The sequence below is a fragment of the Podarcis liolepis genome, assembly GCF_965112155.1.
Source record: "Podarcis liolepis genome assembly, chromosome: 6".
Taxonomy (NCBI): domain Eukaryota; kingdom Metazoa; phylum Chordata; class Lepidosauria; order Squamata; family Lacertidae; genus Podarcis; species Podarcis liolepis.
In genome coordinates, this window is record NC_139559.1 from 47,274,095 (window position 1) to 47,286,662 (window position 12,568).

Sequence of the window (12,568 nt, forward strand, 5' to 3'; positions counted from 1 at the left end):
TTGTATACACAAATCCATGTTTTTGTACTGGGGGGAAATATCATTGCAGCCAGAAGAACACATAACCCAAAGTTGTTTTTCAGATATTGTATGATTGACCCAGAGCTAACTTTATCTCCCCTTTTCAGATCGCCTTAGAAGGTCAACCAGATGATTTGAAAATTAAATGGTTGTTGGCAGAGGTTGATAAGTGCTATAGGCTGCACAGTTTGCATTAGTGGCAAGAAAGATAAGGGCAAACTTTCTGGATAGTGCAAGTGCCAAAACCCAGAGATGCTGACCAGAAGGAACATTGCTAAATTTTGAACATTGTAGATTTGTTCCGGTCTGGTGCATGCAATGTCTTTCGTTGTGCAGTTGTGTGGTTTGTGCTCATACTGTATTGTGATGACCATTGGTTATAAACAATAAAAGCTACTGACCAACTACTGGTTTCTCAGTAACACACCAGACCTTTCTCTCCATGCAACTTTCCCAATTATTTTGGCACGGTCTTAATGTTTCTAACCGAACTCTAGAGACACCCCTTCAGAGACCACCATGAGTGCAGGCTGGTAGACATTTGGATGGACCTGGTTTTCTGAGCACTCTGAACCTTGAACTGGAGCAGCAAAGTTCAGCAGACCATACACTGATGGTAATGAGCAAATGATCAGTACACACTCCAGATTCTAATGCACATAGAAGCTTTGTTAGGTAGAAGGTAGGATCCTGAATGCTTACATGCCCAGACCTTTTCCTTACATAGGGAGAGACAAATGGTGATGTCATCTCTTCTCCAACTCTTTTATCATTCGCTCTTTCGTCTAGAAATGGGCCCTTTAAACACTGTTGTCACTCTCACCCGGATAGCAAACTGGAGGAATATTGAAGCTGTTGACTCTTTGGTCCTGAATAATGTGGCTGCTGACGGTCTCAAGGGGGTAGAAGCTGTGGTCAGCTCTTGGAAGGGGATAGAAGCTGTGTCCAGTCTCATCAGTGCCTTGGAGGGTGTGGAAGCTACGCCCGCTGTTGTCATGGGTGCTGTCAAAGGAGATGTTGGTGCCGGTGGGCTCAGAGGAGACGTTGTTAGGACCGAGAGTGTGGCTGCTCAGGTCAGAGGGGTTGGAGACTTGGCTAATCCTTGTTGATTCCAGGGGGTGGACACTGATGTTGGCCCCAAAGGGGAGGGCACTGACCACCTTGCTCTCTTCCCTGTTGAGCCGGAGGCTGAGGATGACCTTGCAGGCCTGAGCCTGCACCTCCTCCTCTGGGTGGATGATGAGAGCAAGCAGGCGGTCGGAGAGGCGGGAGTTGTTGCCAAAGATGGTTTCGTGAAGGGAGTTGTCGCTGTACTGCCACTGCATCGACTGGTACTGCGGGGACAGGCGCCCTTCGCTGAGGCGCTCCACAAAGACTAACATCTCATAGAGCAGGTTCCCTGGCAGGGATGGTTGGAAGAGGCTCAGGAACTCGGCGGGTGTCTTGGGGAGAAACACCACAAGTGGCTTTAGTCAATGTCTCATCTTCCTTCCCCTCATTCCTCCTCATCCCCATGATGATGATAATAATAATTTTATTATTTACACCCCGCCCATCTGGCTGTGCTACGCAGCCACTCTGGGCAGCTTCCAGCACATATAAAAACATAATAAAATGTAAAACATTATAAACTTCCCAATACAGGGCTGCCTTCAGATGTCTTCTAAAAGTCAGATAGTTGTTTATTTCCTCGACATCTGATGGGAGGGCATTTCACAGGGTGGGCACCACCGCTGAGAAGGCCCTCTGCCTGGTTCCCTGCAACCTCACATCTCGCCGTGAGCGAACCTCCAGAAGGCTCTTAGTGCTGGACCTCAGTGTCCAGGCTGAACGATGGGGGTGGATGGTATACAGGGCCCTGATCCATGCATGTGGATCTGTGAATAAGTAGTTAATGACAATAGTAACCCTCACTCTCAACCTCTGTCACTGGGGGCGTGTAGGAAATGGAGCAGCTGCAACCAGCAGGATGCCATTATTTCCTTTGTCCACCAAGAGGTTCTGATATTTGTACATGCACCAGAACACAGAGTCCTGAGCATGGTGCAGCTGCCTACACTCCTGTGGCAACAGAGAAACTTTCGTGCCAGTGGGGGCAGGTGTGAGTGATGGTAAAAGAGTGAGCCACCAGACTAAAAGCCTGAACTTGGTTCCAAGACCTCCTGGGTTTCTGCTCCAGAGTTGGACCCTAATTTAGGGGATGCGTGATCATATGTTCTACTCTACAGAGGACAAGCCTCTGGTTAAAGGGCTATCCAATCCAAGTCTCGTTTAAAGACAAAAAACCGTCCAATGGGAGAGCAGGAAGTTCCCTTGAATTGTTAGCACATGGACCACAGACTGAGCATGAGCACAGGTCACCAAGTTCAGTCTTCCCCGCTATGGTGACATGTATTGTGTTTCCATTTAAATGACTGTAACCATTTTAAAATTTGCACCTATACATATACATTAGTATTTGCCAAATTTATGCAAAACCTGTTATCTTGTTCTCTTTCATTGGTGATACGTTTCCTCCTTTTGGTTAATGCATAAGAGACCACTCTGCTGACAGAGCTGCCATCTGCTGTGTGCTGAGGCTGCATCCTTCAGTCACCTGGGCAGGCTAAATGAGCCTAGCCGGAGCTTCCAGGAACTCCTGCCATGTCCTGTTTCCTACTTAGGCCAGAGGAGCCATGCTTTCAGCTTTCCAGCACTTCTTAAACCTCTCAGCTAACTCTCCCTATGAGAGGCTAAGGATTTAAAAGAAGAAGATGTGGCCTATTTCTCCACCATGGGAATTTGTGTATGTGCATGCTCAGCACACACCAGAGTCCCTGGATAAACTGAATAATGAATAATGAATAATGTCAAAGGGGTCTCGTACGGCAGCCAGATTGTTTGGAGCATGCAAAAGGTCTGGTGGCCATAAAGACTCCCATTGTACAAGGAGCAAATAATCCTGTTCTGAGAAAATGAATTACCTAATGCCTCTTAGAAGATTGACATTTCTAATATCAATATGCAACAATGAAAGGGTGTGGCTGCTTCCAGGCAGAGCAGAAATTGGGTGGGCTAGGGTGTTCGCCTTCAAAGGATGTGATTCTGGCTCCTATTCAGATGCTGACTCTTGTACATTGGAATGCAAAGTGGCTTCAACTGAGCCAGCATTGATTCCCTAGTTGCAGTCCCTGGGCAACATGTATTCTCATGCCTATGTCTGGATAAATTCTTATAACTAGAGCAGCTAGCCCAGGGCTTTTTTCAGCCAGAACTCTCCAGATCTTAGTTCTGGTGCCTCTCAGGTGGGCACCATTACCATTCTAAGAGAACAAAAGAGGTGTTCATGGTGCATTCCGGTGCCTCTTTTTCTAGAAAAAAACACTGACCTTTCCCAACCTCTGTCCTTCTGATATTCTTTATCCCCCACCCCAATACAAAACTTTCTCATGTTGGCAGGCACAAGGGCAGTCCTTACCCGACAATTCATGATGTCGTACAGCAGGTCTTCTTTCTGGGCCAGCGTGCTAAGAAGCTTGAGAACCTGCACCTGAACAAACAAGTGAGAATGTCAGGGTGTGTGGACACTGGTGGGTACTAGACCCCCTTTGCAAGCAAAGTAGTAATTATAATAAAAAATATTAATGCTTTCTAGTTGGGCAGTGGGGCTGGGGGCAAACTGCAGCAAAGAGTTGAGCCACGCTGAGCAAGGAAGATGACATTTGCTCCTTTCAGCTACAGGGAGCAACCTTCCAGGCTACATCATGTTCTTCAACAGATTTGGGTTTCTGAGCAAGAATAAAAATTGAGGCTGTAAGTTCAGAGTTGAGAATAGATTGATCTTTCCCTCCTTGGATGATCAGGTAGCCTGGACTTACTGGAGGACTCGGGTAACACAAACCCTAGAGAGAGCATACTGAAATATTTCAGACAAAAATATGAATGTGCAAAGTTACCTTATAGACTGAACCAAACCACTGGTTTGTCCAGTGCTTTCTACTTGAGCTGGCAACTGCTCTCCAAAGCCACACTGATAATTTGATCAAAGGTCAGGGTATAGATCCTGTTTCTCACTCTACTTCTGATGTTCAGGCTGTGAGTGCCATCAATTACCAGTATGTGGCCAATAAAGAACCATTCAGGAACAAGAGGGAGGTATCAGCAGTCTTGGGTGTGTGTGGCAGAAGTCCCCATAGTTTGCAGAAATACAAAAATAATACACAGAAAAACATCCTGAGGGGAGGGGCCCACAAAACTCCCAGTGGGGACTGAACATACTCAATAGAACAAACAGACTGCCTGTGGGTGAGGGGAACCAGAGTGCAGGGAGACTGAAATGGAATGTAGTGACTGGAACGCCAAGCAGGAGCACTCTAGGCTGCAACATTTTGTTGCAGAACCCCACATGTAATAAATAAAAGATTCATTTAGCAAAAAGGTGAAATATTAGTCATCAGTGTTTCCTTCTAGGAACTACTAGAGCATGAAGTTGTACTACTTCCCAGCTCCAGGCTAACGCTGTACCTGAGGAGGAAGAGAAGGTACCTGCCTGTGATTTTTTGTACCTTGGCCATTGTGTTTGCCATGAGAAGGATTTCCAGGAAGTTCGGCAGCATCCCTCTCAGGAGAGTGTGGGTGTTGTCTGGAATATTCAACCCGTTCAGCAGCCTCAACCCTGCAACCTGAAGGGTGGGGTCCCAGGAGCCAGTCACCAGCTCAACAATCTTGGGAACGTATTCCTGCATCAGAAAACAGACCAGCGTTTTATTTTAAAGACTCGCACTCTGCCCTTCAGCAGTATTGCAGGCAGTTAGGCCCCCACCCCACAGATGGCAACGAGGGCTTCAAAAGGTGATAAGTCTTTGCCGCAGCATTTCAGGCCTCCGGCTCATTCTGTTGAGAGGGCTCCTAGAGGCACCACTGCCTACTAGCAATCCAGGGTGAAGTGTAAATAGTCCTTTTATGGCTATGATGAATATCATATCAGGGTATCATCCCGAGCAGACCTCACCCCCTGTACCTGTTTTTCAGCTTCTGCTCAGAATCATGGGAAGGAGCAGAATAAAGAGTGACTGAGAATACCCAAAGCATGCATTTGCTTTGGGTATGATTATCGTAGAATCATAGTTGGAAGAAGAAGAGGAAGAAGAAGAGTTTGGATTTGATATCCCGCCTTTCACTCCCTGTAAGGAGTCTCAAAGTGGCTAACATTCTCCTCTCCCTCCCCCACAACAAACACTCTGTGAGGTGAGTGGGGCTGAGAGACTTCAAAGAAGTGTGACTGGCCCAAGGTCACCCAGCAGCTGCATGTGGAGGAGCGGAGACGCGAACCCGGTTCCCCAGATTACGAGACTACCGCTCTTAACCACTACACCACACTGGCTCTCCTGGCCCCCTGCAATGCAGGAATATGCAGCTACCCCTTACCGGGATCGAACCTACTACCTTGGCATTATCAGCATCATGCTCTAACCAACTGAATCATCGGTCATCACAGCTCGTCCTATATTTTTAGTATTCGAGGTCAAGGGGTGTTGCCTTCTGGGAGATGTGAGCCTCAAGAGCTCCTCACTTCTTGATTATCAGGCACATTTTGGTACAAATGTTGTAGGTAGTGGCAGAGATGCTTTGTGAGTCTTGGGGGGGGATTGAACTAAATAAAATTAATGATGTATTTTTATGCATTTATTTACTTTTGTTTTATTTTGAGTACATTTCTATTCCCCCTTTCCTCTGAGGAGCCATAGGTTCTCCCCTTTCAGTTTATCCTCACAACAGCCCTGCGAGGTTGGTGAAGCTGAGAGATAGGGTCTGGCCCAAGGTCACCCAGTGAGCTTCCCGGCTGAGTGGGGATTACCAGGTCCCAAGCAACCTATGTATGTCTACCTGGAAGTAAGGTCCACTGCATTTAGGGGGCTTACTCCCAAGTTAGTGCGTCTAGCATTGCAACTTTAGTTTCCAGTCATTATGGTCTACCACGGTTAATGTTTCACTCCACCCGCTTTCATTCCCTTCCTTCCTCACGCTCTGCCAGCCTAGTCCTTGCGAAATGTTTCACATTCTGCAAGAAATTAAACACTCAAGGCAGAACGGATTACGTAAAGGAAATCAAAATGCTCCAAATCCCTATAATTTGTTTTGAACAAAGCCTTTGGCTTCCCCTGGCCCAGAATTCAGGTTTCTATTCTGGCTGCAGCTGAGAACAACCTCAGCCCGTTGCAAGGACTCTGCCCATTCAAAACAAAATTTTAAAATGTGAATGAAAACAAGGACAAAACACAAAGCAGTGTCTTATGTTCAGTGGCTAAGGTGTCCTCTGGTGGTGATGGTTGGAATTGCTCTTTTTTAAGTGCCCTCGTAGCTCTGACATGCACGGGACAAAAACAGTGCTCCGCTGGGGCTCAAGATGCCAAACATTGGTGAGACTAATCCAGTTTTGATTCACTAAAAATCATGGGTGGGATTCAGCTAAGTTTTACTCACTAATTTGAGCATGACAAAGTCCGTTCATTTCAACAGGTTTATTCTGAGTAAAAACTAAATTGCATACCAGCCAATCATTGGGTTCACGGAAGCAGAAAGAGAGCACAGTTGTTTGTGCAGCCTAACATCATGTCAGCTGCTACAATCCAAAGTTCCATGCAAACATAGGGACAGAGGCGGATTAGGGGAGCACAACCAGTTCGCCTGCAGGAGGCGCTGCAACAATGATGAACAATGGGTGGGTGCCAAATTTTGGTGTTGCACAAGGCCCCACTGAGATTGTAAAGCCCAAAGTCCACCACCGATAGGGAATACAGGAAAGCTGCTTTATACTGAGTCAGACCCACTGGCCCATCTAGCTTAATACTGTCTACACTGATTAGGCAACAGCTCTCCAGTGTTTCAGACAGGGAGTGTCTTCCAGTCTGACTTTGGGTCCCCCGGGATTGAACCTGGGACCTTCTGCCTGCAAGGCGGCTGCTCTGCTGCTGAGCTATGGTCTTTCTCCCATTGGGGGCTGAGGCGGAATTGACTAATTTCATGTACTTCCTGCAGGCAACTTCAAATGAAACATGATAAGGGAGAGTTTGAACAGGAACCCTCTTTTTTTATGTAAAAAGCAGCTGTGGAGGGTGTTAAGATTTTGACTGGGGCTGCAGTGCTGGGGGTGGAGGGTTTAACCCTTTCCCTGTGCCGTTATCCTAATATATACAGTAAGTCCCTTCCATGCAAAGGCAAAGCTATTTTGCCATTGGAGGAAGTGGCAGCCACCCACTTAATTGCCTTTGGAAGAGGACTGGACAAATCTGCAGAGGATAAGGTTATCTCAATGGCTAGTAGCCGTCAGAGCTAGGCACTGCCTCCACGTTGGGAGGCAGTAATACTGATGAATACCAGTTGCTGGAAACCAAAAAAGGGGGCGAGTTCTTGTGCTCAGTTCCTGCTTGAGGGTTTGCCACAGGCATCTGATCGGCCACTATAAGAACAGGATGCTATACCAAAATTTCTTAGCTGGTGGTGGAGCCTGATCGCCGTTAAATCTCGGCATAACCCCTATCTACCGTGCTCCGTCCTACTTAACATCGCTTAAGGCCGCATCTCACCGATATGCCTTCATTAGAGCTAGGTTCAATGTTTTTCCAACAAACATGCTGAGACATAGATTCACTAAGGGCCAAGTCCCTTCAATGTGTGCTTGTGAAATGAAAACATCTGAATCTCTACATCATGTTATGTTTATCTGCCCTATGTACAGTTCAGCTCGTGCTAGTATACTAAACTCCATAATCCAGCCTATGGCTGACAAACCAGTAGACCTACAGCTTGCCTGGGTTCTTCAAGATGTGGATCCTTATATTACCCTACAGGTTGCTAAATTCCTAACAGCCGTCCTCTCGTACAAGAGACGGAATGGAATGTTAGCTGATTATTGATAGTTATAAGAATTTTTGATAATGACATCAGATATTGATTTTAGTGTAGTGTCTAAATTTTTAATCTTAATCTTAAATTTTTCTTTTGAATTGCCAATATTTGTCCTTGTGAGCTGTGAATTGTGTTATATTACTTGTGGCTTGTACGAGACCACTGTTTTATTTGTTTTGTTTTGTGTGTTGTGCTTTATGATGGGCGTAAAGCCGAATAAACATTTTGATTGATTGATTGATGCTGGACCAGATGGGTCCGTTTCCTGAGCCAGCAGGACTATTCTTATATTCTTATGTTTCTGCCTTACAGAGAGGCAGGGCACTGAACCTTCTTGCTCCCAGTCTTTGCTTATTTTATTTCTTATAGGTGTTTCCCTTAAAATTTGATTCCCTCCCTCTCTTTCTTTTTTCTTTTCCTTTCTCCTCCTGTGATGAGGCTACATTTTAATATTTTAATGTTTCAATATTTTAATGTTGTGTTTTAATTTTGTTTTTAAGTTGTAATCATTCAACTTGTTTTTATTATTGCTTGTTAGCCGCCCTGAGCCCGGCCTTGGCTGGGGAGGGTGGGGTATAAATAAAAATTATTATTATTAAAAATCTGAAAGGCAGCTTACAAAAATAATTTTAAAACAGTAAAATAAAAATAGGCAAAACATATGAACAATCAACATAAAATCAGCAGCAGAAATGAAACAGACCAAATTAATATTAAAAGTATGCTGAGGAAGAAAGGCATATGGAGGGCACAACAGTTGAGAAAACCTTAAAAGCTGTTTTCCTGCAATGTTAATAGATGACGCCTTCTAGAAATGATCTAGGGTAAGAACTTCAGATGCACTAGAGGTTTTTTTAGCACAGTTTCCCTAAGTGGTTACCTGGATTTTGATTTTGAACCTCCAGACGACAGTGAAAGCTTTGAGGGCATGTAGTGCCTCTGTTTTGACGGCTTTGTCTCCGTCATCCAGGAATAATGCCACCAATCTAATGTCATCATTGGTGCAAGCATTTGCCTAGAAAGCAAGAAGCAGATTATCAGATGGGAATATGCCTGAATTGAGGCCACCTGAATTAGAGTGCTCCGCGCATTTCATGTTCACACAACACCTTGTTGCCAAGATGCTGAACCTGACAGTTCAGTCTAGGTGGTGGTGTAACTGGCAAGAGATGTGATGAATTCTCATCAGCACTTAACCCAGGGCTAGATTTCACAATGGGATTTCAGATTTTGTGGCACTTATGGCTTAACCCAAGTGTTTACCAGCCCAGCCCACTTTCTGAAGCAGCCTATGCTCTTTTAAGATTCAGAATGGAAAGAACAGCTATTCCACTGGGACACGGAATTTAATCATGGTCAGATACCTCTGACTAGCAACACCAATGCATTGGCAAGCATAAATTTGAAACTAGACATGGAGAAATGCCAGTGGGGAGGGCAATTTGAAGCAGGTCAGTGGCAGGGGAAGAAAAGGGTTAAGTGCTCCCCCCTCAGTTGCTATTATCTACTCCTGGAGTGTCATTGGAGCTATAATATGCACACTGGTGCTTAGCATGTGACTTTCCTAGAGAAAGGTAGAAGGAACAAGTGGTCACTGCAAAGGACTCTTATGTGCTCAGAAGTTATACTCTGGTTTCCCATTGGTCCCAGGAATATTCCTATTTTGCTATGGGTAGCTATTCCCTATGTACCCGGAGTTAAATATGTATTAAGGTGACAATGTGCCTTTTGGGGCCAGCATTATGTTTTGGAGAATCTCATCCAGTTTTGATTCATTAAAAATAATGCACTTAAGGTGCACTGAAGCAGAAACAGGGTGTTGTTGTTGCTTTTTAAAATGCACCCAATCAGTTGCCCAGTTTGAGCTCCACACATGCACAGAGCTCCTCTTGCTGGCCAAGGGTTCCATAGGCATAGTGGGCTCAGTAGTGTTCCATAGTCCACAATGGGGAAGCTGCATTTGCTCTTGCAAGGCTCAAGCTACCTTGCTGTTGATTTTTAAAAAACAAACAAAAACCACAAAATACATATTAACTAATATTAGGGGTGGGACCTCGCCAAATGGGGAGCCCTGTCAGCCTACCTGCAGGCTTTCTGAATCTACAAAGCCATGCTGGACCAAATAGGATTTCCATAGCAGAGCAAGCATCAAACAGTCGGGGGGATTAACTCTAAAATACCTCCCCAACCAGAGACTGATACTCTCAAGTAGGGCCAGTTCAGCTATACATTCCCAGCCTTCACAATCTGTGTCTTGTATGCAGCTTTCAGCTTCTGCTGAAACTCCTGCCTAGTTTTTCTCAGTGCAAGGCGGCACCTTAAATCCACACCAGTGAGAATGTTTGGCTTGAAAGATACTGGGGACGAAGCCACACTGATCACTAGAGGAATATGGTAATGCTGAACAGGAGCCAACTGCACTAATCAGGCTTGATATTGCATGTTGCATCTGTGCCCTGCAAGTTTTGACTTTCACCTCTGATTCCTTCAGATAGATACACTGAGTGATGGTATGAAGTGTTGTCCTCTTGGAGTTGTCATCTAGGTTTGGGCTGAGAGACAGCAGGAGTCTCCTGAGCTCTCCAGGAACATTTGCTCTTGCAGATGGAGCTGGATAATACTCAACGGCTAGATCTAGAAGCAATAATCCAGAGGTGAATTAGGACAACTTACGGACATTTTTGATCCAGAACTTCCTGCATTTCTGCATCAGTGCAACAGAAGTGACAGGAAGCTTCTGTGGACATTTCAATACCTCATAAAGCATGGCTGGGGAACCTGTGGCCCTCCAGATGTCGAGACTGCAAACTCCATCATCCCCAACCATTATTATAAAAAATTGATAAATCACCACCACCATCATCATCCCCAACCATTAGCCATTCTGGCTGGAGTTGCTAGGAGTTGGGAGTCCAGCAACATCTCAAGGGGCATTGGATTATCCAGTTGGCATGGGGGTTCCCTGTGCTGATACCACCAGTCCCTCCTGCAATCTGCATAGAGCAGGCTGATTCACAAAGCTCATGTGTGATGCCTCAAGCAGCTGTTCTGAAGAAACCTAGATGTGTATGGGTGCCAGTGCCAGTGTCACTTTGGGGAAACACTTCATGAATCTGAAGTAGTGGACTGCAGTGCACTATTGAAACCTATGCCATGGTAGGCTTATTAGTTTGAGGGGCCACATTTTTTTTTCTTCTACCCCCTTCTTCAGCACACTAACATGATTACCTGTCAGGAAACAGAGTTACAGAAAGACAAAAATGTGCCATCATTAACCACACAACAACTGGAGTGAAGAGTCAATGATGAAGGAAATGTATGATTAGTTCCTGGACTAGTTGGGACTTCAGTACTGTCTGTATTTACCTGCCCAAACCCAAACCCTAAGGTTTCTCTGTGTGCCCTTTCAATCTGAAGCTTGGAGGGTGGCCACTAGTGGTAGTGTCCCCAGACACTAGAATGCTCTCCCTGGGGCCTAGGATATGTTCTCCCTAGGGAAGCATGGCTGGTGCCCACATGGCTGTCTCTTTGGTGTCTGGTTAACATTTTCCTCTCCCAGACCTGGGCTTATAAGATTTAGTTTTAAACCTCAGCTATCCAATTGATGGTTCTAATGTAGATATGTGATGTTTGTGTTAGTTAGGTGTTGTATATCGTATTTTACTGTGCTGAATCCTTTTTTTTTTTTTACACTGGGGACTCAGCTATACAGCTGCAAATAAAACATTTTAAATGTGTTGTGAAGTGCAATATACAATTGTGACACTAGATGGCAACAGTAAGCTATGCCAAATTCAATTTATTGTTCAAAACCTTTTTAAAAAAAGCATTTTCACAGCTTTTTTTTAATGTGTGTGTAGATTCCACCTGGATCTCTCTTAAACTTATTGCTGTTTTATTTTAGTATGGTTTTATCATTATGTTTTATTCTCTTCTTTTTTTTATCTGCATGGCAAATAGATAATTTGTTTTATCAGCTATCTCATAAACAGAATGAATGTGCTGGATGGATGGATGGATGGATGGATGGATGGATGGATGGAGTGCTATATGGCCATGACCCTTCTGGAACAACAGCAAACAACAACAACAAACATGTGGCGTGAGAATGCGTCATCATCTCCCTATATCCCATATGACTCACTGGCAAAATTCATTTGATCCGGGTTGTAGGGGGGACTTCTGAACATTGATAGGAGAGTCTTGGACACCAGATAGATGGCTGTAGCTCCTGTAGCTGCAGTTAACACATTTTTTTTAGTTACCAGATCGTAGTATTTCTTCATCCTGCCTTGAGCTTACTAGGGAATTCTGGCCACCAGCAACCCACCAACACAACACAACTTGACTGCTCATTACATGGTTTGTGATGTCACCTGAGTCCACCATAACAACTGTGGCACATCATCATCACAGGATATGAGAGGTAAGACTTCTGAGTCCTCCATCCCCGCTTGCTGATGTTATCAAAACAATGTGAGAAGTTGACAGACTACTTCTCAATGTAATCTCAAACAGTAAAATACAGGAAGGGAGTATAGTTCTGTGGAAGAGCAAGTGCTTTGCGTGCCAAAATTCCCCAATTTAATCCCTAGTATTTCATCTTAGAAGAATCAGCTACTACAAAGAACTTGGTGCCTTTCAGCTGTTATTGGATTAC

The 12,568-nt window shown here is 44.8% G+C and overlaps 1 protein-coding gene across 1 annotated transcript; it reads right to left on the reverse strand.

Annotated features, from left to right (window-relative positions):
• Positions 1-669: 669 nt before the first annotated feature.
• LOC310709572 (armadillo repeat-containing protein 12-like) lies at positions 670-12,259 on the reverse strand. Its single transcript, XM_083509414.1, has 6 exons — positions 12,053-12,259; positions 10,385-10,542; positions 8,789-8,923; positions 4,566-4,739; positions 3,479-3,550; positions 670-1,463 (listed from the first exon to the last, which is right to left on the reverse strand). The coding sequence occupies exons 1-6, from the start codon at positions 12,192-12,194 to the stop codon at positions 822-824; spliced, it is 1,323 nt and encodes a 440-aa protein (XP_083365540.1). The 5' UTR covers positions 12,195-12,259; the 3' UTR covers positions 670-821.
• Between the last annotated feature and the right edge of the window lie 309 nt (positions 12,260-12,568).

Coding starts and splice junctions, on each gene's coding strand:
- LOC310709572 (XM_083509414.1), bottom strand. CDS start 12,194: ATGAAGAAATACTACGATCTGGTAACTAAAAAAAATGTGTTAACTGCA. Junction 8,924..10,384: donor TCTATCTGAAGGAATCAGAG/GTGAAAGTCAAA, acceptor CTTGCTTTCTAG/GCAAATGCTTGCACCAATGA. Junction 3,551..4,565: donor TGGCAAACACAATGGCCAAG/GTACAAAAAATC, acceptor TTGTTTGTTCAG/GTGCAGGTTCTCAAGCTTCT.